The sequence below is a fragment of the Drosophila pseudoobscura genome, chromosome 3, assembly GCF_009870125.1.
Source record: "Drosophila pseudoobscura strain MV-25-SWS-2005 chromosome 3, UCI_Dpse_MV25, whole genome shotgun sequence".
NCBI classification, from domain to species: domain Eukaryota; kingdom Metazoa; phylum Arthropoda; class Insecta; order Diptera; family Drosophilidae; genus Drosophila; species Drosophila pseudoobscura.
The window spans coordinates 2,292,923-2,320,665 of record NC_046680.1 but is presented as its reverse complement, the minus strand read 5'-3'; the positions used below and the strand labels follow the sequence as shown (position 1 = coordinate 2,320,665).

Below are 27,743 nucleotides of genomic sequence, written 5' to 3'. Positions count from 1 at the left end.
GTTGCAGAGCCAGCAGGGGACATTCGGCTGATCGTGGGTGATCTGCTTCTTACAAGTTTTTTTTTTTGGCGCAGACCACAGCGTATTCCATTTTTATTATTTATTTATTTAAAAATTTGCAACAAAAAATTTCAAACAGATTGGTATCACCCCAATGTGCCAGACCAATGTGCCAGACAACGCTCAAAGCGGAATTAGTAAAAAAAAGAGAGCAAGTTGGAGAGCGATTATAGCGAGAGCTACTAAACAGAGAATGTTTAAGGAGCGAGAGAGAAAGAACAGTTGTTTGAGTTTGGGAGAGATAATAGGGAGAGAGTGATAGCTACAGCAAACGCTACGTAATAAGAGCGGTCTAAACTCTGCGTAAGCATACTTACAGAAAGCAACACACAAACAAACGATTAACAAACGCACAGAATTTATATCAAAAATTAATTTTTTATGAAAACAATAGGCATGCATGAAAAGAAGCGGACCGCAAAACAATAAACACTACGAAAGAATCGAACGAACGGCTGACATTTTTCAGCCTAGGACAGCTCCCGGTTGTTTAATGGTGCTGAAGATCAACATTTTAGTAGCAAATTCAAAATATTAGAAAAAGGTATAAGCAACCTAAATAGTAGGTTAGGTTAGGTTAACCCGGACCCCTCAGCGGGGCCGCGCATAGGCCAATATGGCCCTTAGTTATCCGGATGGCGGGGGGGGGGGGGGGGGGGGGGGGGGTGGTGTATTTTAGCATAGGCCAGCAGTTCCTGAGGCGTCCTTTTGGAGGCATCTTCCAGTGATGCCAACACTGGGGCGCCCAGGTATCTCCTCCTTGCCCTTGAGAGAGACGGACAGTTGCAGAAGAGATGTTCCAGGGTTTCGATAGCCCCAGGTTCCTCACATTTCCTGCAACTGTCTCTGTTGGTGATGCCTAGCTTTGCTGCATGTGCAGCAGCCAGACAATGACCTGTTAGTATTCCCACCATCAGTCTGCAGTCCTTTCGTGGTAGGTGCAGTAGGTAGTGGCTAAGTTTCTCGTTGCGCTCCTTGCACATTATCTTCGAGGTTCTGCAGGTGGTTGTACTCCTCCACCTGCTATCAGTCTGTGCTCTAGCCTGCTTCTCTAGATCGCCTTGCAGCGTTCTGAGGGAGACAGGCACGTTCTCGGTTCTCCTATTCTCCAGCCCGACGCCTTCCTTAGCTAGTACGTCCGCCGCTTCGTTTCCTTCGATGCCCTGGTGGCTGGGAACCCAATAGATCCGCACTGTCTTTGTCGTGCTTAGGATGTATAATGCCTCCCTGCTCGCCAAGACACTTCTGGAACTGACCACGGACGACTGCATGGATCTTATCGCCGCTTGGCTGTCGACGAATAGGTTGACCGCATCGTGTGCTCGTTCTGTGAGGAGAGCGACCTCCGCTGCTTTCCCGATGGCAAAAACTTCTGCCTGGAATATGCTGCATGGGTCGGGTAGCTTATACGACAGCCTTATCTCAGGGTCTGTGCAGTATAGGCCCGCTCCTACTCCTCCGTCCATCTTGGAGCCGTCTGTTTGCACAGTTTGGTCCCTTCCAATTTTCCAGTCTTCAGGTCCCAGAGATGTGGTTGTTTTGACGTCAAGGCAAGTTTGGGGGGTCATGTAGTCAGTTGATCTGGTCATTTCCCTGCCGATTGAACTATGCCCGTATCCTTGTGGCGATAGATTTCCTGATGCTATGAGGCGTTGTGCTGCCTTTCCCGCAATCAGGCGAGCGTGAATCCCTGGACATTCCCTGGTCGATTCCGAGTATGGTTTCAAGTGATTTTGTTGGGGTTGACCTCAGAGCCCCTGTAATACAGAGCAGAGCCTGTCGCTGAGTCTTTTCCATAAGCTTATGATACGTTTTCTTTCCAGTAGCTTGCCACACTAAGACTCCATACAGCAGAGTTGGTCGCACCACCGAGATGTAAATCCAGTGCATTAGAGCAGGTGACAGTCCCCATGTGCTGCTGAGCATCTTCTTGGATGCATAAAGCGCAATGGTAGCCTTCTTCACCCTTTCCACTACATTGGGCCTCCATGCCAGCTTGCTGTCCAGTACTGTGCCTAGGTATTTCACCTGTGATTTTGGGGTCAGCCTAGTTTGGTCAATTTTCGGGGGGGTCCATATCGGTACCTTGTACCTCTTGGTAAAGAGGATGAGGTCCGTCTTGTCCGCGTTGATACTGAGTCCTACCTCTTCCGCCCACTCACGTATCTCCCTGAGTGTACGTTCCATTAAGGAGCTGAGGGTCGATGGACATACACCCGTAATAAGTATGCTTATGTCATCTGCATAAGCTGTTAACTTTGGGGCCTTCCTTTCAAATCTCTTGATGAGGTCGTCGACCACCAGATTCCACAGTAGTGGCGAAAGGACTCCACCCTGAGGTGTGCCTCTGTGTGCCCCCTTTACCATGGAAGCAGTGCCCCACTCCGATTGCACCCGTCTGCTTTTGAACCAGACGTTGATTGCAGGGTGTATGTTATTCGCTTCTAGGCGACTTGTTATTGCGGTTGTGGCCACGTTGTTGAATGCTTCTGAGATGTCCACAAATGTTCCCAGAGCATACTTTTTGTTGTGAAGGGCGCTCTCGATGGTGGCTACTAGCGAGTGTAGTGCCGTCTCCACTGATTTCCCTTTAGTGTAGGCGTGTTGGTTTGTTGACATCAGTCCCTCTACCTCATTCCTGATGTGCAAATCCAACAGCTTTTCTAGTGTTTTTAGTATAAAGGAGGTAAGGCTTATCGGTCTGTAATCCTTGGGACTCACGTGGCTGCACTTTCCTGCCTTAGGGAGGAAGACAACTCTCGAGGTTCTCCATTGGATGGGGATATAGCCCGTACTTAGGCATGCTGAGTATATTGCGAGGAGCCATGGGGTAATAACCTCTTTGGACAACTGCATCATGGCTGGGAATATCCCGTCCAGTCCTGGTGCTTTTATGCCCGCGAAGGAGTCTATGGCCCAGTGGATTCTCTTAGTGGTTAACAGACCTATTGGAGGGTGGTGTTCCTCGGTTGCTAGGTCCTGATGCTCCTTGGCGTCAGTGACCTCGGTGCATCCAGGGAAGTGCGCCTCCATTAGTGCTGTTAGGGCTTCTTTGCTGCCCTCTGTCCACTGTCCGTTGTCTAATTTTAGTTGGCTCTGTACTGTGGGCTGCTTTGAAAGCAGCTTCCGAAGCCTGGCGGTTTCGGGCACTTTCTCGATGTTGGAGCAGAAGTTTCTCCACGAGTTCCTTTGTGCCTTACGTATTTCCTTCTTGTAGCTCCTAAGTAGGATTTTATATTCCTCATTGACAATCTCCTCGTTCGCTTGTTTGGCGATCTTGAAGAATTCCTTGAGGTTGTTCCTTTGGAGAGAGAGATCTCGGTTCCACCAGAGTGGCTTGGACCTCCTCTTCGATCTCGAGGGTTTGCACGATGCATGGTAGGCGTTCAGTAGCTCGTTGGATAGGGTCTTTAGGGACTTCTCTATATCCTCCGCGGATTTCACTGAGCCCGGATTCGCGAGCTTCGAAGTAACTGTCTTTTTAAACTTTGCCCAGTTTGTGTTCCGGGGGTTTCTATTGACTGTTGTCTTCGAAGGGTGTTTGAATTCGCACTTGAACTGAATGTACTTATGGTCTGAGAAGGATGGTCTATCGAGGACCCTCCAGCTAGATACCGTAGTACTGTTTCCCATTGCAAGTGTTAGGTCTAGCACGTTAGATGAGGTCGGACTTACGAAGGTGTGCTCCTCCCCAACGTTTGCTATATATAGATTAGTTGCTAGTATAAAGTCTAAGAGTGACTCACCTCTGTCATTGATGTCGGTGCTTCCCCACACATTGTGGTGGGCGTTGGCGTCCGTTCCGATGACGAGTTGATAGTTTTTGGTGCCGGCTTCTGTCACCAGGCTCCTGAGTTCGTCGGGTGGTGCGGGTCTGTCGTGAGCCATGTAGCATGAAGCCACCAGAAGGCGCTTTTCCTCACTTTCCAGCATCACAACCGTCAGGTCATCCGTGCTGTAATGAGACATAAGGTAAGCATGGATTCCCTTTCGTACGAGTACGACGGTTCTGCTCCTGCTTACCGATGTTGAGTAGAACAGGTTATGATTTGAGGACTTTAGTCCGGCCACTGAATTGCCAGTCGCAATCCAGGGCTCCTGGACTAGAGCTATGTCGGCGAGCCCTTGCTCCATGGCGATGAGGAGCTCCGCCGACGCTACCTTGCTTTTATGCAAGTTGAGCTGCAGCACACTCAGCATGGGTGGCTGGCTCACTTGCACCTGACGGGTTGACTACCAGCGTCAGGTCACCGTCTTCCTCTTCTTCGTCTTCAAGCGCAAGACCCTGGGCGGCCTCCACGATGGACTCGAGACCTAGGTCCTTTTCCCACCTCGCCTGCCTGCAGGGTATGCGCGTCCTTGTCCTCAGGGTGGCGCTTTTTGAGGCGCAGATAGACGCTACCCATGCCCCACGCCATCTTCCCGAACTTGGGGTATAGCAGATCCTCTGCTTGCTTGTTTATTTGGAGGATCACACACTGGCCCCCCTCGTTGGGTAGTGGGCTACCAATGTGTAGGATCCTCCAATCGGCCGTTGGCACGTCTGCGTTTTGCCGCGGACCCCCTGGATTGTGATGGGGAAGAGTACCTTCGCCTTAGGCTTGGACGGGATAAGCTCCCGGTCCACAACCTCCAGCTTGGCCCCCTCCCACATCGCCTTCAGTTGGCAGACCGTACGCGTCAGCCACCTTAGTGTTGGATCATCATTGCACTTCAGGATCTTAACCCCATTTAGCCACCCAGCACCATCGAACGTGGGCATTGGGGCCGCGGGGTCTTCCTCCATCTGTGCAAAGAGTGCGTCGACAAGAGTGCGCGTGCACCAGCTTCCACTGTGCCGCTGACATCTTGCCACGATCAGGTGTCGTTTGGTCACCTCGCTGACCTTCGCTTTCGGCTTCGTTGGCTTCTTGGCCGCTTTCGGTGGAGGGGCAGCACTCTTGGGCCCGCGTTGCCGCTTGCTCGCTGGAGTGTCCTTAATGGCACTCTCAGTCGAGCGTTGCCTCTTGGTGGCCATCATCTCCTCCACCTTATTGGCATATTCGCCATTCGACGCCCTCATCTGTGGCATCTGGGCATAGTGTAGCCGACCTTCCTCTACTCTCTGCTCGGCCCAGGCTAGCTTGACCTTCTCCTCCTGGGAGATGTCTGCTTTGCCTTGCAGCCGGCTTTTTATGTTGAGGGCCGCTTTGTATTGCGCTTTGGCCTTCATCCCCTCCTTGGAACGCTTCGGCCCTTCCCTACGCAGGAAGCTGGTGCCTGGTTCCGGCGAGCGGAGAAGGCTCTCTTCATCCGTCCTGCTTAGAGAGAGCACGCTCTCCAGATCCGTGTCTGTATCGACTACGGCATCTGTGCGGCTCAACTTGCAGGCCACGGAGTGAGTTGTTTTTGTTGTTGTTATTGTGGCAGTAGCTTTACAACTGACCTGGCCTGCTCCCGCCAAGTCTGAGGTGTGACCGCTGGCGACACGCAGAGAGGACTGCTCCTCCCCGTGCCCGCCGGTGGTAGCAGTCACGCTTTCCACCGATGTTTGGGTTGACATCCCAACCCGTGCTTGCTCCTTCTTCGACTCCATAGTTGGCCCGAGGGTCCATACTGGTTAATATTTTTCGGGAGACCACCCCCTAGCGTTTTAGGCCTGACCGCCAGGCACCTCTAGCCATGGCCCTGGTTCGGTTCCCCCGACTTTGAATCGGGAAGACGCCGGACCATAGCCTTAGCTAGACAATGCATTACCCCGGACAGAGCAAGCGACAGTGCATTACCCTTGTCCGGGGTAATGCAGTGTCCATTGCCCAGCCGGCACCCTCGTGGAGGGTTCAGCTAGAGGATTTTCGCCAGCCAACCATAATAGTAGAATGGATCAAATGTTTAAGCTAATACAGGATACGATGGAGGCAAACAAAGCCTTCCGCGACCTGGTACAGAAGCTTATTTCAAAATGAACAAGCTTCAATTAAAAATCGGATTATGGAATGCAAGAGGGCTAGTCAAGAACGTTGAAGAATTTAGACTTTTCCTTAATGTAATAAAATCTATGTAATTTTGATAACAGAGACGCATATGCGCCCTGGTCTGAGAGCATTCGTACCAGGATAGACCAATATTACGCTGATCATCCCAGTGGAACATCGAATAGTGGCTCTGCTCTGTTCATACGATCGTCCATTGCCCATGCTCAGAACGAACCTACGTCCAGGATAAACATACAAGTAGCCAGCGTGAGTGTGCCGACTAATGGTGGATGCATCAAGATCTCGTCAATATACCTGCCACCCAACCAACCTTGGAGTACAACTGATTTTGAACAACTATTTCTTAGCCTGGAGAACAGATTCATCGCAGGCAGTGACTTTAACGCAAAGCACCCATGGTGGGGTAACGTCAGATCATGCTGTCGAGGGAAGCGATTGCAAGAGGCCATCGTCAGTGGCACATGCGAAATCCTTGCCACTGGCGAGGCAACTTTCTTCTCATACAACACTCGCCTTACACCTTCAGCTCTCTACTTTTTCATTGTCAACGGGATTGCGCTAAATAGGCTGTTAGTCGAAATTAAATATGAACTCTCCTCGGATCACCTGCCAATTGTAGCATCAGTGCATCATTCTCCTCAAATCAAAACTATGAAGCAACAAATTCTCCCTCGAGGCTCTTGCGTTGAAGTATTTCAACCTCAACACGGAAATAAAAGGTCCCGATGATATAGAAGATGCAATCTCGATCTTTATGAGAAACGTAATATTGGCTGCATCTTCTGCTGCGCCTGTAAACCAATGTTCACCAAGCCGACGACGACAAGATACTCTTCCCCCAAGTGCAGTTGCACTCCTGCGCCTGAAAAGAAGAGTAAGAAGAGAGTATACGAGAACGGGTGATACTCGAGTTCATCAAATCTACTTGAGACTATCAAACCGTTTGCAAAAGGTTCTTGCAAAAGTCAAGCAGAGGAGCATTGATAACATTTTAGAAAATAGTCCCGATGCATCTATACTCTCTGGAAGCTTACAAGCCGATTTAAAAGAGTGCTCATGCCTAAATCGCCAATTAAAAATCCAGCAGGCGGTTAGTGCTACTCCAGTCAGCAGAAGGCTGATATCTTCGCAGACAGTTTAGAGCAAAGATTTAAGCCATTTAATCTTACGTCTGCTGTTACACGAAGGGCTGTCGAGCTAGAATTGGAAATGCCATTTCAAATGTCCTTGCCAGCAAGCCCAGTCACATTTCAAGAGGTGGTGCAGCGAATTAAGAAGCTTAAGGCCAAAAAATCCCCTGGTGAGGACCTGCTGGACAACAGGACTTTAAAACTTCTGCCTAAAAAAGCCTTGCTATTTATAGTGCTGCTCCTTAACAGCATTCGTAGGACAGGACATTTTCCTACCTGCTGGAAGACGGCGCTAATCTCCATGGTACCTAAGCCAGAAAAACAACACACAGAAGTCGATGGTTACCAATTAGCCTGCTCTCAGCGCTAGGGAAGAGGGCGGAAAGAATGATACTGAACCGCATCTTGCAGCTTGAACCTGTAAAGCAAAGAATTCCAAAGTGGCAGTTTGGATTTAGACAAGGTCACGGCACGCCAGAATAACTTCATCGTGTGGTCAACTTCGCGCTTGATGCAATGGAGCAAAAAATGTATTCGGTAGCTGTGTTTATGGACATTCAAAAAGCGTTTGACAGGGTGTGGTATGATGGCCTCCTCTTTACGCTGAGAAACATATTGCCGCCGCAGCTATTCCAGCTGGTGAGTAGCTTTCTAAAGGAATTTTTAGCGTTGTTGTAAATGGAGCAAAATCATCGAAGCGCCCAATCTGTGCAGGCGTCCCACAAGGCAGCGTTCTTGGACCAACGTTATATACAGCCCTATATACAGCCAATATGCCTTCCTCAAGGGTAATAACTGGGTTGGACGAGGACGATGTGTTGATAGCAACCTACGCGGATGACACTGCAACAATATGTGAGCAGCTTTGAGGTCTGGGCTAAGAAATGGAACATAGGCATCAACAGCAGCAAATGTGCTAATGTTACTTTTGCTACAAGAACACTTTCTTGCGGAAGCATTAATATGCTGGGCTTCACACTTATTCACAAGAGCTCGTACAAATACCTAGGTGTTGTACTCGACAGGAAACTAAATTTCAAAACCCATACGACCATGGTTCGACAGTCGGTGATGGCGAAAGCGGGAAAGATGGCGTGGCTACTTGCACTAAGAAATAAGCTGTCGCTGTACAGCAAAGTCACGATATACAAGTCCATCCTCAGCCCCATATGGAAATACGCATTTCATGTTTACGGCATCGCGGCAAAAACCAACTTAAATAAAATAAGAGTTGCTCAGTCGAAAATTCTACAACGAATATGAAATGCTCCATGGTACATACGAAACAGCGACAACGAGAGGGACGTAAAGGTTCCCAAAGTGGGCGATGTTATACAATTACATGCAGCAAGGTACTTGCAACGACTTGGTGGTCACCCTAATGCGCTAGCCAGACGTCTAATTAACCCGCCAAACAAAAGAAGACTCAAAAGGTGTTATCCACTGGATCTCCCTACTAGATCCCTCCTATAACATCTCATTAACTTTTTGTAAATATTGTAAATAATGTATGTACCTTCTCCATATATGTAACATTAAGTTTATGCATGTACATATCTCCTGTGATCAATTGTTTTCCCCTTAAATGTAAAACTAGATTAAGTTGCCACGAAAGGTAGCAGTAAACTTGTTTACAATAAAATACAAATTTTCCACATGAAAAAAAAAACTTTTCAGACCAATTAACGTCACTATATAAGGGAAATAACTATGATTAAATAGGCAATTAATATTAAATATTATTATTATATATATATCTCATTATTATTAATATATTCATCGCTTTCATCTTCATTATCAGAATCATTATTTAAACTTTCATTTTTATATTTATTCTAGGTGACCCGGCAAACGTTGTTTTGCTGCTAAAAGAAAAAAATTTGATGTATGCTCGATGAAATTGTTGGCGTTGTTGGCCAATTTCTCTACGTTTGTTGCCTTGTTGGTCAATTCCTCTACATCTGTCGACTATGTATCTGCGCGTTACTCTCCGTTCTAGTTGCCTTTGTTTTTTCGTTCATTTAGGGCGTCTTGCGATTGTGATTCATGTAACTGCACCATGCTCAAACGCTCATCTGCATTGTTTTCTTGGATTTGTTCACCTGAAATTCGTACTCTTATATCTCGCATGGTTCTTGACTTGATTTTTTGACGGTCAAATTGACCCCTCTGCGTTTTATTGGCATTGCTCTAATATTCAATTCTCGGGTTACAATGTTTGTTATTGAAATTCTTTGAAATGGCTCGACCGATTTTCTTGAAATTTTATGTGCTTTCGATTATAAGTTTTTTTATATGTTTTCGCTTCCGAGATGAAACGAATAATGATTTCATACACAATATTCAAAAGTCAGGTACGAATCTGTCTTTCCGCCTACTAAGATTTCATATGTGCATTGAAAATTTTTATTAAATTTAATATTTTTCATTAAATTTTTTTTGTAATTCCATTAAGATGCATTTGCATTTAATGCTATTGGCTCAGTTTAACGAGATTACCTTGGTAATCATAGTAACAATTTTTGGGGTTTACAGATGCTGCAGCTCCAGATGACGATGGCCGATGGGGTTTGTTACTAGTCTGAAAAATTCTGGCAGATCTTCCGTTGGTTAGAGTTAGCGAATCTCGTGTATTTTTAGTTACCGGCGTGGTTCAAAAGTTTGCAATCCGCCACCAATAAAGTGCTACATGATAATTTGTATATGATATATGCTAGGTTAGGTTAGGTTAGGTTAAGGCGGTAGCCGGGAGGGGGGGGATAAGAGCCTCCCGCCCCCAAGCTCACTTGGACCTATAAACAGGTCCGTTGTGTTGCCGCATGGGCATGTGCCCCTTCGCGTTGCCCGAACCGTGAGAGCATACTACTGCAGGTTAAGGGCAGTCCCATCCGGTGGCTTGAATGTATTTGGACAAGGTCGCTGGTTTGATTACGGACAGGTCCGAAATGTCCGTGAGGAAAGCGGCCCCGAGAATACGAAGACGACGATTTCCAAGGGCTGGGCAGTGGCAGAAGAAGTGGGGGACCGATTCCTCCTCCTCCTCGTCGCGACAACTCCTGCAGAAGTCGTTATGAGGGATTGACAGTCTAGAGGCGTGAGTGCCGATCTGCCAGTGTCCCGTAATGGCTCTAGTAACTGCAGAGCACTGTGCTCTGCTGAGTTTATACAGCTCTGCTGAGCGCTTCTTTGATCGATATGGCCATATCAATCTTGAGACTTTACAGGAAACGGTTTGCTGCCATCTCCTATTGGCATTTTGCTCGAACAATTCGTGCGTTAGGAGCCTGCACGTAGCCAAGGGCATCGCTACTTGTTCCCTCTCCGATAGGAGAGGAATCGTAGTACCCTGCCTGGCTAGCTCGTCGGCGGCGTCATTCCCCTCGATGTCCCTGTGGCCGGGGACCCATATAAGGAAGAGATCTAACTGTTCTGCGATCTCGTGCAGAGACCTGCGGCAGTCATTTACAGTCGCTGAGTTCGACGATATTGAGCCTAGAGCTTTGATAGCTGCTTGGCTGTCCGAGAAGACGCACACTAAGTGCGTATCTAGGAGTAGTTTGGAGACGATCGAAATGGCCTCCTTGATGGCTTCAACCTCCGCTTGGAACACACTACAGTGATCCGGGAGCCTGAAGCAATGACTGATGTTCAGCTCGCTGCAGTAGACTCCGCCTCCCAAGCGGCCGTCTAGCTTTGAGCCATCAGTGTAGAAGTGGACCGCATTTGCAGGTCCTGGTTCGCCCATCTCCCAGTCCTCCCTAGATGGGATTGATATCTGGAAGGGCGTCGAGAGGTGATCACTGGGGACACAGTATCCAGGGCTTCCCCTGGATTAGTACGTAGCCCGCCAGTTATGCATAGCTCTGCCATGCGTTGAACTCTGCTGATTTTATTGAGGCCTGTCCTTTTGTCCAAGGCTGGCCACCATACCACCACTCCATAGAGCATGATTGGTCGTATGATGGCGGTGTAGAGCCACCGAACTATATAGGGGGTCATTCCCCATTTCAGTCCGATGGCTTTCCTGCAAGTATAGAGGGCCACTGTGGCCTTCTTTACTCTATACTCTATGCTCAATTTCCAATCGAGCTTTCTATCGAGGATTAGGCCAAGATACTTGGCGTTGTTGCTGAAGACTAGCGTTTCCCCACATAGTCTTGGGGGAATCAGTGCCGGAACTTTGTACTTCCTAGTGAAAAGCACCAGTTCCGTTTTAGACGGGTTGACGCCTAACCCGCATTTGTCTGCCCATTTCGACATTTTCGTGAGAGTACTTGTCATGCACTCACACAACGTCTGCGGAAATTTTCCGGAGAATGCTATGGCAACGTCCTCCGCGTACGCCACCACACGGCAGCCACCCCCCTCTATCTCCCGCAGCAGTGTGTTCACTGCCACGTTCCATAGGAGGGGCGAGAGGACTCCGCCCTGCGGTGTGCCTCTGCTGACAAATCTGGTACACGTTGACGTCCCCAGTGATGCCTCAACCGTCCTGCATTGTAGCATCTGATCGATCAGGCTCACCGTTCTTGAGTCAACGCCCAGATCCGTCAGTGCGCCCGTGATGGCGGTCGGAAGGATGTTGTTAAAGGCGCCTTCTATGTCGAGGAAGGCTACTAGGGTGTACTCCTTAAGATTAAGGGACGCTTCGATGATCGATGTGATCGAGTGTAGGGCCGTTTCGGTGGATCTTCCCTTCCGATAGGCATGCTGGGAGTCTGAGATCAGACTGGACGGAATGCACGCCGTTAGATGCAGCCCCAGGAGCCGCTCCATCGCCTTTAGAAGAAAAGACGATAGACTTATGGGTCTGAAATCTTTTGGGGCAGAATACGACTTTGGTCTGAAGCCAGGTGTCAGGAATGCACCCGTGGGAGAAGATTCCCTCGTAAATTATTTTGAGCCAGTTAATGGCTTTATGTCCCGCGTGAATCAGTTGGGCAGGGAAAATGCCGTCTGGCCCCGCGGACTTGTAGGGTTTAAAACTTCTGATCGCCCAGGAAATGTTCTCCTGGCTTAGCAGTCTCACGATGGCATTGAGGCGACAGAAGGAGGCGCGAGGTAGTTGGGTCTGTTTTCATCGCAGCCAGGGAAGTGGGTATTTAGGAGAAGATTTAGCGACTCCTCGCTGGACGTAGTCCACGACTGGTCGGTGTTCTTCAAGTAGCCCAGGGTGGGTGTTGTCTTCGAGAGAACTCTGCGCAAGCGTGAGGCTTCTGAGTAACTCTCGATTTCGCTGCAGAACTTACGCCAGGAGGCGCGTTTGGCTTTTTTAAGTTCTTTGTTGTAGGTTGACAGACTGGCTTTGTACTCGGCCGTTGAGTTTTGCTCAACGTTTTCAGCCTTAGCTTTATTGAAGAGTCTCCGAGGGGCTTTCCGGAGTTCACCCAGTTTCGGATTCCACCATTCAGGTTTCTTCCGGCCTCTGTTCTTGCCAGAGGGGCATGCTTTGTCGAGCGCCTTATTGCAGGCGTCGGTAAAGATCTTAAGAAGACGAATCGTGGCCTCCGTGGAGAACTCCTCCTCAGATGGGGGCTCAGGGAGAACACGACAGAGGTAATCAGAATACCGAGTCCAGTTTGTCCGCCTGATGTTCCGGAATCGGACTGGCAGGTACGAATTTTACCTGCGGTTTCAACTCCATATAGCTTGTAGTCAGCAGTCCTCAGACCGGAGAACCTGTTTCCGAGGATCCAGGGCTCCTGAATGAGTACTATGTCGGCTCCACCCTTGGCCAGGTGGAGCAGTAGAGCAGCGCATGCTGCCTTACAATGGTGGAGGTTTGTCTGCAGGAGGGTCAACGACATTCCTGAGGCTCGCCTCCACCATTGTTACTTCTAGATCGCTGTCAAGGGACTCCGGCTCCTCCCCGACAACGATATGGCTGAGACCTCTGGCTAGGTCGCTCTCGTCGAACGCGTAGTCGTCCAAGATGTCGTCCGACATCATGGACGCCGCATCCGACGCCGGGTTATCTTCCTCGCACGAGGGCCCCTCTTTCGGGATCTCCGGCAGCTCCGGGTCTGGCTCGACCTCCGCTTGCCTGCCCTTGCGATCGGACTTGTAAGTGGATATGGTGACCTTCTTATAGCCATAATCCACTACACCGTCGACTATGGATTCCTCATTTAGGACGAGGATAATCTGGCGCCTCTGCCCTTGGATATCCTCCACCTTTGCCACCTTCCAATCGGCTGTAGGAAGGTGGGGGTTGCAAGCCTGCAGTAACCTGAGGATCTTCTCAGGCTCTGCAGGCTTAGCCGAGACCCACGCTCTGGCTCTCGGGCGACTAGGGACATCTTCCCACTTCACGGCCTCCAGTTTCGCCCCTGGATAGACCTCTTTTAGGGCCGCCACCGCCTTCATGTAGAGGGCCGCAGAGCGAGCGTCTTGGCAGGCGATGGCTTTCACCTTGCCTTGATGCCACCCTGCGTCCTCACACTTTGGCGGTGGTCCGCCGTTCTCCTCCAGTTCCAGTAGGAACCGGTCCTGGAGCTCGTTCTCCACCAGGTGCCACTTATCGCGAGGGACATGGCCGTCCTCGGCGCCCCTGTCCAGGACACCGATCAGGGTCTTGCCCCTCGCCACCTTAGCGAACGACCGGTTCGTGAGGTGGGTCTTCACCCGCTTGGCTTGCTGGGCTTGGCCTGGCTGATTTGCGGGGTCCTCCGCTGAGCGTTGCTGCTTGTTGGGGGCCTTGGCTGCGCCCTTTCCGACTTTGGCTGGCTGCAACAGAGGAAGGATTGAGCAGGCCCACAGCCTCTGCTCCTTTCCTTCGGCTGACGCCTTGAAATTCGGGTCTTCGTTGGACAGGATGAAAGCCGCTCGTCTCCTGTCCTGGTACGACGGCTTTCCTCCCCGTGGTGCAGAGACGCTGCCCGCCGGGGCTCCCAAGGGTTCTTCGGTCCCGGTGCGCTTACCAGCCGCGATTACGCTCTGCTTGGCAGCCACCCCGGTATCCGCTTCGCCCTTGGAGCCACCCGACTTAGAAGGACCCGATTGCCTTTTCGGGCCCCCCCTCGCTGCGGCTGCTGCCTGAAGACGGTGGACCGACTCAGTCTCCTTCCCCGTCTTCTTTGGACCCGGTTTCCCAGGCGCTGGTGCAGAGGGATTGGCTTGTCCCTCCGGTACTTTAAGAGGAGTACCGAGCTCCTTTGCGGTGTTTTTATTTGTTAAATATGATTTGTTTGGCATTTTTGTTCCCACGAGTAGGCGGGAAGGGGTTGGTCACCCGAGGCATAGCCCGCTTGCCCCGGGAAGCCAAATTTAAACTGGAGGTCGGCAGGTATCCAGAGTCCGCATATTAACGACCGGGCACCCCCCCGGCCATGCATCCCTCGGCATATAACAGTGTCAACTTGGATTGGGGTAATTTCACTGAGAGTTTTCTTCTCTCCGCCCGACTACCATTCGCCAGCATCCTAGCAGAGACATGACCGTGCTAGGACCTGTTTCCAGCCGCCCTCACGGGGAGAGTATAGTCGCACTTCCACCGGTGTGCACTGTTACGGCGGGTGACGGCTCGCTCGCAACCCTCTGTGTCCTAGGGGGGGTGTGAGACGCAGACCGCACCGGGTATTACTAACCGGAGCGGCTGCGCCTCAGTTCCGAGTTCACAGTTGTGCGAGCCGACCCGTCATCCGTTTGTCCCCCTGTAGCACCCGATGGCTGACGGCCATGATATATGCTAAATAATCTACAACATCTGCGTTCCTGTTTCCTATTAACGGTTTATTCGCATCTCGAGTCGCCTCGGTACAGGTGATACACGAAGGTTAATTGCAAATAATGCTTCCTGTCGTTATAGCGCGTTACCAGTTGAGGTGGAACGCATGGATCCTTCCACGGGAGGAGTATTTTCGGTACATTTAGTTGGAATACAGTACAAACTATTATTTTGGCTCGAAATTGGCTTGCTTGACGCAACCAATATTATAGCCCGCTTATCTAATATTCTTAAAGACTCTGGCATCTTCGGCCACCCTTCACATACACATACACAATATAGATTATAACGTTTTAATAAACATCGCCATCCAATACCGTATCGTGGAGAGTACTTGTAGAACATTCCTTCGGGTATATGACATTTGTACTCTCTTTCTCTCTACCAAGCAATTCCTTAGAAACCTTAGGACAAACTTTAGGAAGTTTTTAGAATACATGGGTCGTATTTTTCATTAATTTTTCTTAAATGTTGCCAGTTTGACCAACAACGTATTGTTTAGAGTCTATAGTTCAACTATTAAACTGTGTAGAAAGAAGAATGTACATATCTTAAATTATCTACTACTAAGCATAAAAATATGCTTCTTTTGAGTTAATAAAACCATGTCAACAGTTTAAACGAGGGGGAACGCTGTGAGTTGCTACGGAGACCACAACATTTATACCCGATACTTAGTCAGTATGGCTCTCATCCGGCAGACGCCGCAAATTTTAAACGACACGACAAAGAGTGCGTGCGAGAGAGACACCAAATCAGTCTGAGCGTTACGTCGGGCTCTGCGTAGCCCCTGCAAATGAATTTGTTCCTTTTGTCTAAAAAAATGATCTGATCTGATCAGATCAGATTCAGCAATCTGATAGATATGATCATTATCTATGATTCTGCGTTTTTAGTTTTCTCGTATCTTCAATATTGTGGATGCAACAGATTTCCGTCTTTTGTGGTGGCTGAAGGGGGTAAGGCGAAATTCTGAGATACACGTTTTATAGTGAGATTGCCATTCATTACCGAACATAGATGCAACTGTTAGCTCGTTTTATAGCTCTATTTACTCCGCCCTTAATACTTTTGTTCCAGATATCACTGTACCCGTATCGTCCAATACTCCCTGGTTCTCCAAGTATTTGTAATATTTAAAAATAAAAAATCCCGGCTCTATAAAAAGTACCAGAAGTCGGGCTCCACGTCGGCCTTAGCTCTATACTCCTCCGCTCGCTCTCTGTTCCTTGCCGTTAATAGTCAGTGCTATAATCATTACCTTTCACAATGTAGTAGTAACTTTCGTAGTGATCATAAAAAATTCTATTCGGAGGTTAACTCTAAGCGCAAGTCAAACGCTTTTCCTCCGTCCCTTCATTACCAGAACAAAACAGATGCTTCTGCTGGTATTGATGGTATTGCAAATTTATTCGCTACCTTTTTCTAAACAACGTACTCGTCTCAAATTTACAACGCATCCACTCCGTATCCGTACCAGCTACCTCAAGCTTACAACATTTTTCTGCCCTTTTTCGAGGAAAGCGTTGTTCTGGAAGGTTTGTCATCTATGGACATATCGTTTTCTGCGGGTAAAGATAAAGTACCAAGTTGCATTTTAAAACACTGTGCCCAGTCCCTTTGCAAACCCTTGACCTTTCTCTTCAACCTCTCCTTGGAACAGTCTTGTCTCCCAGTAATTTGGAATGAGTCCTACATCAGTCCGCTTCACAAAAAAGGTTCAAGATCAAACATTGAAAACTATCGGGGTATCGCAAAGCTTTCCGCCATCCCGAAGCTTCTTGAGTTCCTGGTCACCCGGCAACTGCAACATCTTTGTTGCAGCTTGATATCTCCGTCGCAACACGGTTTTTTCAGACATCGTTCAACATCGACTAACCTTCTTAAGTTTTCCAACGTAATCCACCGTGGTTTTCAAATTGGTTTGCAGACGGATGTAGTTTTTACGGACTTTAGCAAGGCATTCGATTCTGTGAACCATGCTCTGCTTATTCACAAGCTCTCTTTATTAGGGTTCCCAACGAATCTTCTAGATTGGATTTCGTCAACGTGTTTTGTTTTCTAATGTGTTGTCAAATATTGTTAATGTTACTCCAGGAGTGCTAAAAGCCTATCCGTCTATCCATATGTTAGACCTACATTATGCTGATCATGAACCTTTTAGGGTTTTATGCCATAATTATAACTCCCTCTGCCAAACCCTATCCCCTGAACTGTCTCTTAAACTAATTGCATGCAATATTTATAATCACTTAAATTTAGCTAACTTTTAACTTCTCTTTTTCCGCCTTTAGTAACTAAGTACCATTATTAACAGATAAATTTTTAATTTAATAAATAAATAAATATTCTTTATGGGGTCGGAAACGATTCCTTCTGGACGTTACACACATCCACTTTTATCACAAATCTAATATACCCCAATACTCAGTTTGAGTATCGGGTGTACAAATTTGTAATTCACTTGATATTAGCTTTGTACATAGTGCTTTTTACCGAAATATTTTTTGCTTTCATACAATTATACCGGCCTTCTTCGGAACGGATATGCGGGTTTTATAATCAGCCCCATAAGGGCAATAAATCTGATGAATGTGTTTATGAATTCCGTCAAAATCAGGCCTTATCTAAAACCCATGAGTACCAGGTATATTCATTTTTACTACAATTTAACTTTTTATTTTCGTTAATAGAAAAAACTACACAGGAAGGAACCAAAAAGTCCTTCCCCACCTTATATGCCCCTTGACCAAAGAAGTCCAATCACCAAATTTTTCCCATCTGAAGATAGACTAAAAATGATTATTTTTCGGAATACTGAGAAAATTTTTGCTTTATATGGTAATACAGGTATGTAGGAATGTAGATGAAAAGTCTATGATATGTTTCATTTTTAAGATTGAAGCAGTTGCCGTTGGAGTAGTTGTTTAATTTAACTAGCAGTATTTATTAATTTTATTTTTAAGGTATGTTGCAGTTATGGCCAATCAGAAGTATTTTGTCTATGTCAACTCTCTCGTTCGCTCTGCTCTGCTCCCGCTTCGCTCTGCTTCGTCACATATGCTTAAGCTTGCTTGGAAGAAACATTTCCACTTATTTAAGTCAGTTGTTAGCCGATTAACAAGCCGATTTAATTTCAATTAAATGATTTTACTTAAAATCTGAAATCAACTACATAAATTGTCTATAAAACTTTCTAGAATATTTATATATAATTTGCAGTTAATGGCAACTATGGAGAACGAAAACAATCTTTAATGAAACAAAAAATAACCAACATTTATGACCGAGTAATTATTGAAATATGTCGTGAAATTATGGAAAAGATAAAAAAATCACTGATCCGAAATGAACATAGTAATTTCCATAGTCTACAAAATATTAAAAAATATGCACACAAAGAAGTTCGAGACGCTTTCTTCATGTTTAAGATATACTCAAGTCCTTCCCAAGAATTAGATTTGTATTGTGATAAAGCAAAGCGAGATAATATTGAAAAGGTTATTATGAAAGACATATACGATGAGGAAGTGGAGTGCAGCTGTAAAGAAAATTCTGTTGTAGAATCGATCTTTGATGAAATGGTAGGAAGCTATGCAAAACAAATCATTAAATATATGTTTAAAAGGATCTGCCTACAAGTGAAACTATGCTGAAATGGTTAAATAAATATTTTTTTTCATAATTTTTATGTGCGTATGCCAAGTGCTAAAAAAACATTTTATTTGCGTTGATGAGTCTGAGGTATCTACCACGGTCTGGAAAACAGAAACAGAAGCTGGCAGCGTATAGAGCGACAGCGACAGAGCCTCAAGTACACATTTATAATATTGGTTGGCACCAAAATGATGTTCCGCTTCGCCTGCTGCTCACAAACGCAGTGGAAATCATGTAAAAATGTACGTGCCGATAACTGGTCGGAAGTAATCATTGACGTATAAATTAATGTAAATGGGGACTGTTACAGTGGCGAAGAAGTCATAGCTTAGGTTAGGTTAAGGCGGCAGCCAGGGAGGGGGAATAAAACCCCGCCTACAAAGCTTTCTTGGACCTATAAGAGGTCCATTGTGTTGCCGCATGGGCGTGTGCCCCTTCTCGTTGCTGAACCGTGACAGCAGACTACTGCAGGTTGAGGGCAGTCCCATCCGGAGGCTTGGATGAATTTGGACAAGGTCCCTGGTTTGATTACGCTGCCCCGACCCCGGATTTCCAAGGGCCGGACAATGGCAGAAGAAGTGATTCCAGAAGTCATTATGAGGGATTGACAGTCTAGAGGCATGAGCACCGATCTGTCAGTGTCCCGTGATGGTTCGAGTAACTGCAGAGTACTGTGCTCAGCAGAGTCTATACGGCTGAGTGCTTCTTCGATATGGCCATAGACAATAGAAATGGCCTCCTTGATGGCCACAACCTCCGCTTGCAAAACTTTACAGTGATCCGGGAGCCTGAAGCAATGACTGATGTTTTGCTCGCTGCAGTAGACTCCACCTCCCACGCGGCCGTCTATCTTTGAGCCATTAGTGTACAAGTGGACCGCATTTGCAAGTCCTGGTTCGCCCATCTGCCAGTCCTCCCTAGGTGGGATAGATACCTGGGAAGGCGTCGAGGGGTGATCACTAAGGATACAGTAATCTGTCCTCTCTGGTAATTGATAGAGTCTCATCAGGATTCCCGAGTGCCCAACTACGGACGCTTTCCACAGTTTGGCTTCTCTCATTCTGAGTTCGGGAAGTGTTGCAACCTTCTTTCCCATGAGGTCTGCGGAAAGGAGATTCAGCAGTGCGCCCGTGATGGCGGTCGGAAGGATGTTGTTAAAGACGCCTTCTATGTCGAGGAAGGCTACTAGGGTGTACTCCTTAAGATTAAGGGACGCTTCGATGATCGATGTGATCGAGTGTAGGGCCGTTTCGGTGGATCTTCCCTTCCGATAGGCATGCTGGGAGTCTGAGATCATACTGGACGGAATGCACGCCGTTAGATGCAGCCCCAGGAGCCGCTCCATCGCCTTTAGAAGAAAAGACGATAGACTTATGGGTCTGAAATCTTTTGGGGCAGAATACGACTTTGGTCTGAAGCCAGGTGTCAGGAATGCACCCGTGGGAGAAGATTCCCTCGTAAATTATTTTGATCCAGTTAATGGCTTTATGTCCCGCGTGAATCAGTTGGGCAGGGAAAATGCCGTCTGGCCCCGCGGTTTTGTAGGGTTTAAAACTTCTGATCGCCCAGGAAATGTTCTCCTGGCTTAGCAGTTTTAGGATGGCATTGAGGCGACAGAAGGAGGCGCGAGGTAGTTGGGTCTGTTTTCATCGCAGCCAGGGAAGTGGGTATTTAGGAGAAGATTTAGCGACTCCTCGCTGGACGTAGTCCACGACTGGTCGGTGTTCTTCAAGTAGCCCAGGGTGGGTGTTGTCTTCGAGAGAACTCTGCGCAAGCGTGAGGCTTCTGAGTTACTCTCGATTTCGCTGCAGAACTTACGCCAGGAGGCGCGTTTGGCTTTTTTAAGTTCTTTGTTGTAGGTTGACAGACTGGCTTTGTACTCGGCCGTTGAGTTTTGCTCAACGTTTTCAGCCTTAGCTTTATTGAAGAGTCTCCGAGGGGCTTTCCGGAGTTCACCCAGTTTCGGATTCCACCATTCAGGTTTCTTCCGGCCTCTGTTCTTGCCAGAGGGGCATGCTTTGTCGAGCGCCTTATTGCAGGCGTCGGTAAAGATCTTAAGAAGACGAATCGTGGCCTCCGTGGAGAACTCCTCCTCAGATGGGGGCTCAGGGAGAACACGACAGAGGTAATCAGAATACCGAGTCCAGTTTGTCCGCCTGATGTTCCGGAATCGGACTGGCAGGTACGAATTTTACCTGCGGTTTCAACTCCATATAGCTTGTAGTCAGCAGTCCTCAGACCGGAGACCCTGTTTCCGAGGATCCAGGGCTCCTGAATGAGTACTTTGTCGGCTCCACCCTTGGCCAGGTGGAGCAGTAGAGCAGCGCATGCTGCCTTACAATGGTGGAGGTTTGTCTGCAGGAGGGTCAACGACATTCCTGAGGCTCGCCTCCACCATTGTTACTTCTAGATCGCTGTCAAGGGACTCCGGCTCCTCCCCGACAACGATATGGCTGAGACCTCTGGCTAGGTCGCTCTCGTCGAACGCGTAGTCGTCCAAGATGTCGTCCGACATCATGGACCCCGCATCCGACGCCGGGTTATCTTCCTCGCACGAGGCCCCCTCTTTCGGGATCTCCGGCAGCTCCGGGTCTGGCTCGACCTCCGCTTGCCTGCCCTTGCGATCGGACTTGTAAGTGGATATGGTGAACTTCTTATAGCCATAATCCACTACACCGTCGACTATGGATTCCTCATTTAGGACGAGGATAATCTGGCGCCTCTGCCCTTGGATATCCTCCACCTTTGCCACCTTCAAATCGGCTGTAGGAAGGTGGGGGTTGCAAGCCTGCAGTAACCTGAGGATCTTCTCAGGCTCTGCAGGCTTAGCCGAGACCCACGCTCTGGCTCTCGGGCGACTAGGGACATCTTCCCACTTCACGGCCTCCAGTTTCGCCCCTGGATAGACCTCTTTTAGGGCCGCCACCGCCTTCATGTAGAGGGCCGCAGAGCGAGCGTCTTGGCAGGCGATGGCTTTCACCTTGCCTTGATGCCACCCTGCGTCCTCACACTTTGGCGGTGGTCCGCCGTTCTCCTCCAGTTCCAGTAGGAACCGGTCCTGGAGCTCGTTCTCCACCAGGTGCCACTTATCGCGAGGGACATGGCCGTCCTCGGCGCCCCTGTCCAGGACACCGATCAGGGTCTTGCCCCTCGCCACCTTAGCGAACGACCGGTTCGTGAGGTGGGTCTTCACCCGCTTGGCTTGCTGGGCTTGGCCTGGCTGATTTGCGGGGTCCTCCGCTGAGCGTTGCTGCTTGTTGGGGGCCTTGGCTGCGCCCTTTCCGACTTTGGCTGGCTGCAACAGAGGAAGGATTGAGCAGGCCCACAGCCTCTGCTCCTTTCCTTCGGCTGACGCCTTGAAATTCGGGTCTTCGTTGGACAGGATGAAAGCCGCTCGTCTCCTGTCCTGGTACGACGGCTTTCCTCCCCGTGGTGCAGAGACGCTGCCCGCCGGGGCTCCCAAGGGTTCTTCGGTCCCGGTGCGCTTACCAGCCGCGATTACGCTCTGCTTGGCAGCCACCCCGGTATCCGCTTCGCCCTTGGAGCCACCCGACTTGGAAGGACCCGATTGCCTTTTCGGGCCCCCCCTCGCTGCGGCTGCTGCCTGAAGACGGTGGACCGACTCAGTCTCCTTCCCCGTCTTCTTTGGACCCGGTTTCCCAGGCGCTGGTGCAGAGGGATTGGCTTGTCCCTCCGGTACTTTAAGAGGAGTACCGAGCTCCTTTGCGGTGTTTTTATTTGTTAAATATGATTTGTTTGGCATTTTTGTTCCCACGAGTAGGCGGGGAGGGGTTGGTCACCCGAGGCATAGCCCGCTTGCCCCGGGAAGCCAAATTTAAACTGGAGGTCGGCAGGTATCCAGAGTCCGCATATTAACGACCGGGCACCCCCCCGGCCATGCATCCCTCGGCATATAACAGTGTCAACTTGGATTGGGGTAATTTCACTGAGAGTTTTCTTCTCTCCGCCCGACTACCATTCGCGAGCATCCTAGCAGAGACATGACCGTGCTAGGACCTGTTTCCAGCCGCCCTCACGGGGAGAGTATAGTCGCACTTCCACCGGTGTGCACAGTTACGGCGGGTGACGGCTCGCTCGCAACCCTCTGTGTCCTAGGGGGGGCTATTACTATTATTATTACTATTGTTATTACTATTGTTATTACTAACCGGAGCGGCTGCGCCTCAGTTCCGAGTTCACAGTTGTGCGAGCCGACCCGTCATCCGTTTGTCCCCCTGTAGCACCCGATGGCTGACGGCCATGATATATGCTAAATAATCTACAACATCTGCGTTCCTGTTTCCTATTAACGGTTTATTCGCATCTCGAGTCGCCTCGGTACAGGTGATACACGAAGGTTAATTGCAAATAATGCTTCCTGTCGTTATAGCGCGTTACCAGTTGAGGTGGAACGCATGGATCCTTCCACGGGGGGAGTATTTTCGGTACATTTAGTTGGAATACAGTACAAACTATTATTTTGGCTCGAAATTGGCTTGCTTGACGCAACCAATATTATAGCCCGCTTATCTAATATTCTTAAAGACTCTGGCATCTTCGGCCACCCTTCACATACACATACACAATATAGATTATAACGTTTTAATAAACATCGCCATCCAATACCGTATCGTGGAGAGTACTTGTAGAACATTCCTTCGGGTATATGACATTTGTACTCTCTTTCTCTCTACCAAGCAATTCCTTAGAAACCTTAGGACAAACTTTAGGAAGTTTTTAGAATACATGGGTCGTATTTTTCATTAATTTTTCTTAAATGTTGCCAGTTTGACCAACAACGTATTGTTTAGAGTCTATAGTTCAACTATTAAACTGTGTAGAAAGAAGAATGTACATATCTTAAATTATCTACTACTAAGCATAAAAATATGCTTCTTTTGAGTTAATAAAACCATGTCAACAGTTTAAACGAGGGGGAACGCTGTGAGTTACTACGGAGACCACAACATTTATACCCGATACTTAGTCAGTATGGCTCTCATCCGGCAGACGCCGCAAATTTTAAAAGACACGACAAAGAGTGCGTGCGAGAGAGACACCAAATCAGTCTGAGCGTTACGTCGGGCTCTGCGTAGCCCCTGCAAATGAATTTGTTCCTTTTGTCTAAAAAAATGATCTGATCTGATCAGATCAGATTCAGCAATCTGATAGATATGATCATTATCTATGATTCTGCGTTTTTAGTTTTCTCGTATCTTCAATATTGTGGATGCAACAGATTTCCGTCTTTTGTGGTGGCTGAAGGGGGTAAGGTGAAATTCTGAGATACACGTTTTATAGTGAGATTGCCATTCATTACCGAACATAGATGCAACTGTTAGCTCGTTTTATAGCTCTATTTACTCCGCCCTTAATACTTTTGTTCCAGATATCACTGTACCCGTATCGTCCAATACTCCCTGGTTCTCCAAGTATTTGTAATATTTAAAAATAAAAAATCCCGGCTCTATAAAAAGTACCAGAAGTCGGGCTCCACGTCGGCCTTAGCTCTATACTCCTCCGCTCGCTCTCTGTTCCTTGCCGTTAATAGTCAGTGCTATAATCATTACCTTTCACAATGTAGTAGTAACTTTCGTAGTGATCATAAAAAATTCTATTCGGAGGTTAACTCTAAGCGCAAGTCAAACGCTTTTCCTCCGTCCCTTCATTACCAGAACAAAACAGAAGCTTCTGCTGGTATTGATGGTATTGCAAATTTATTCGCTACCTTTTTCTAAACAACGTACTCGTCTCAAATTTACAACGCATCCACTCCGTATCCGTACCAGCTACCTCAAGCTTACAACATTTTTCTGCCCTTTTTCGAGGAAAGCGTTGTTCTGGAAGGTTTGTCATCTATGGACATATCGTTTTCTGCGGGTAAAGATAAAGTACCAAGTTGCATTTTAAAACACTGTGCCCAGTCCCTTTGCAAACCCTTGACCTTTCTCTTCAACCTCTCCTTGGAACAGTCTTGTCTCCTAGTAATTTGGAATGAGTCCTACATCATTCCGCTTCACAAAAAAGGTTCAAGATCAAACATTGAAAACTATCGTGGTATCGCAAAGCTTTCCGCCATCCCGAAGCTTCTTGAGTTCCTGGTCACCCGGCAACTGCAACATCTTTGTTGCAGCTTGATATCTCCGTCGCAACACGGTTTTTTCAGACATCGTTCAACATCGACTAACCTTCTTAAGTTTTCCAACGTAATCCACCGTGGTTTTCAAATTGGTTTGCAGACGGATGTAGTTTTTACGGACTTTAGCAAGGCATTCGATTCTGTGAACCATGCTCTGCTTATTCACAAGCTCTCTTTATTAGGGTTCCCAACGAATCTTCTAGATTGGATTTCGTCAACGTGTTTTGTTTTCTAATGTGTTGTCAAATATTGTTAATGTTACTCCAGGAGTGCTACAAGCCTATCCGTCTATCCATATGTTAGACCTACATTATGCTGATCATGAACCTTTTAGGGTTTTATGCCATAATTATAACTCCCTCTGCCAAACCCTATCCCCTGAACTGTCTCTTAAACTAATTGCATGCAATATTTATAATCACTTAAATTTAGCTAACTTTTAACTTCTCTTTTTCCGCCTTTAGTAACTAAGTACCATTATTAACAGATAAATTGTTAATTTAATAAATAAATAAATATTCTTTATGGGTTCGGAAACGATTCCTTCTGGACGTTACACACATCCACTTTTATCACAAATCTAATATACCCCAATACTCAGTTTGAGTATCGGGTGTACAAATTTGAAATTCACTTGATATTAGCTTTGTACATAGTGCTTTTTACCGAAATATTTTTTGCTTTCATACAATTATACCGGCCTTCTTCGGAACGGATATGCGGGTTTTATAATCAGCCCCATAAGGGCAATAAATCTGATGAATGTGTTTATGAATTCCGTCAAAATCAGGCCTTACCTAAAACCCATGAGTACCAGGTATATTCATTTTTACTACAATTTAACTTTTTATTTTCGTTAATAGAAAAAACTACACAGGAAGGAACCAAAAAGTCCTTCCCCACCTTATATGCCCCTTGACCAAAGAAGTCCAATCACCAAATTTTTCCCATCTGAAGATAGACTAAAAATGATTATTTTTCGGAATACTGAGAAAATTTTTGCTTTATATGGTAATACAGGTATGTAGGAATGTAGATGAAAAGTCTATGATATGTTTCATTTTTAAGATTGAAGAAGTTGCCGTTGGAGTAGTTGTTTAATTTAACTAGCAGTATTTATTAATTTTATTTTTAAGGTATGTTGCAGTTATGGCCAATCAGAAGTATTTTGTCTATGTCAACTCTCTCGTTCGCTCTGCTCTGCTCCCGCTTCGCTCTGCTTCGTCACATATGCTTAAGCTTGCTTGGAAGAAACATTTCCACTTATTTAAGTCAGTTGTTACCCGACCGTAGCCTCTTTCAATTAAATGATTTTACTTAAAATCTGAAATCAACTACATAAATTGTCTATAAAACTTTCTAGAATATTTATATATAATTTGCAGTTAATGGCAACTATGGAGAACGAAAACAATCTTTAATGAAACAAAAAATAACCAACATTTATGACCGAGTAATTATTGAAATATGTCGTGAAATTATGGAAAAGATAAAAAAATCACTGATCCGAAATGAACATAGTAATTTCCATAGTCTACAAAATATTAAAAAATATGCACACAAAGAAGTTCGAGACGCTTTCTTCATGTTTAAGATATGCTCAAGTCCTTCCCAAGAATTAGATTTGTATTGTGATAAAGCAAAGCGAGATAATATTGAAAAGGTTATTATGAAAGACATATACGATGAGGAAGTGGAGTGCAGCTGTAAAGAAAATTCTGTTGTAGAATCGATCTTTGATGAAATGGTAGGAAGCTATGCAAAACAAATCATTAAATATATGTTTAAAAGGATCTGCCTACAAGTGAAACTATGCTGAAATGGTTAAATAAATATTTTTTTTCATAATTTTTATGTGCGTATGCCAAGTGCTAAAAAAACATTTTATTTGCGTTGATGAGTCTGAGGTATCTACCACGGTCTGGAAAACAGAAACAGAAGCTGGCAGCGTATAGAGCGACAGCGACAGAGCCTCAAGTACACATTTATAATATTGGTTGGCACCAAAATGATGTTCCGCTTCGCCTGCTGTTCACAAACGCAGTGGAAATCATGTAAAAATGTACGTGCCGATAACTGGTCGGAAGTAATCATTGACGTATAAATTAATGTAAATGGGGACTGTTACAGTGGCGAAGAAGTCATAGCTTAGGTTAGGTTAAGGCGGCAGCCAGGGAGGGGGAATAAAACCCCGCCTACAAAGCTTTCTTGGACCTATAAGAGGTCCATTGTGTTGCCGCATGGGCGTGTGCCCCTTCTCGTTGCTGAACCGTGACAGCAGACTACTGCAGGTTGAGGGCAGTCCCATCCGGAGGCTTGGATGAATTTGGACAAGGTCCCTGGTTTGATTACGCTGCCCCGACCCCGGATTTCCAAGGGCCGGACAATGGCAGAAGAAGTGATTCCAGAAGTCATTATGAGGGATTGACAGTCTAGAGGCATGAGCACCGATCTGTCAGTGTCCCGTGATGGTTCGAGTAACTGCAGAGTACTGTGCTCAGCAGAGTCTATACGGCTGAGTGCTTCTTCGATATGGCCATAGACAATAGAAATGGCCTCCTTGATGGCCACAACCTCCGCTTGCAAAACTTTACAGTGATCCGGGAGCCTGAAGCAATGACTGATGTTTTGCTCGCTGCAGTAGACTCCACCTCCCACGCGGCCGTCTATCTTTGAGCCATTAGTGTACAAGTGGACCGCATTTGCAAGTCCTGGTTCGCCCATCTGCCAGTCCTCCCTAGGTGGGATAGATACCTGGGAAGGCGTCGAGGGGTGATCACTAAGGATACAGTAATCTGTCCTCTCTGGTAATTGATAGAGTCTCATCAGGATTCCCGAGTTCCCAACTACGGACGCTTTCCACAGTTTGGCTTCTCTCATTCTGAGTTCGGGAAGTGTTGCAACCTCCTTTCCCATGAGGTCTGCGGAAAGGAGATTCAGCAGTGCGCCCGTGATGGTGGTCGGAAGGATGTTATTAAAGGCGCCTTCTATGTCGTAAATTATGTAAAGTTAAGAGACGCTACGATGATCGATGTAATCGAGTGTAGGGCCGTTTC

At 47.1% G+C, this 27,743-nt stretch overlaps 1 protein-coding gene across 7 annotated transcripts in view; it reads left to right on the top strand.

Annotated features, from left to right (window-relative positions):
- The window catches only part of Atf6 (bZIP_ATF6 domain-containing protein ATf6), a 290,062-nt gene extending 263,523 nt beyond the window's left edge, over positions 1-26,539 (top strand). For 2 of the 7 annotated variants that reach the window (XM_033378870.1, XM_033378869.1), the window contains exons 3-6: positions 17,585-17,741; positions 18,114-18,475; positions 25,551-25,707; positions 26,073-26,539. In XM_033378870.1, coding sequence (XP_033234761.1) covers positions 17,585-17,741; positions 18,114-18,475; positions 25,551-25,707; positions 26,073-26,506 — 1,110 coding nt within the window. In that variant the 3' untranslated portion in view covers positions 26,507-26,539. Of the gene's footprint in view, positions 1-8,998; positions 9,520-17,584; positions 17,742-17,816; positions 17,858-18,091; positions 18,476-22,444; positions 22,486-25,550; positions 25,708-26,072 lie in introns of those variants that run through there. The other 5 variants (XM_033378871.1, XM_033378872.1, XM_033378874.1 and 2 more) reach the window with 5 other exon arrangements.
- Positions 26,540-27,743: the final 1,204 nt, after the last annotated feature.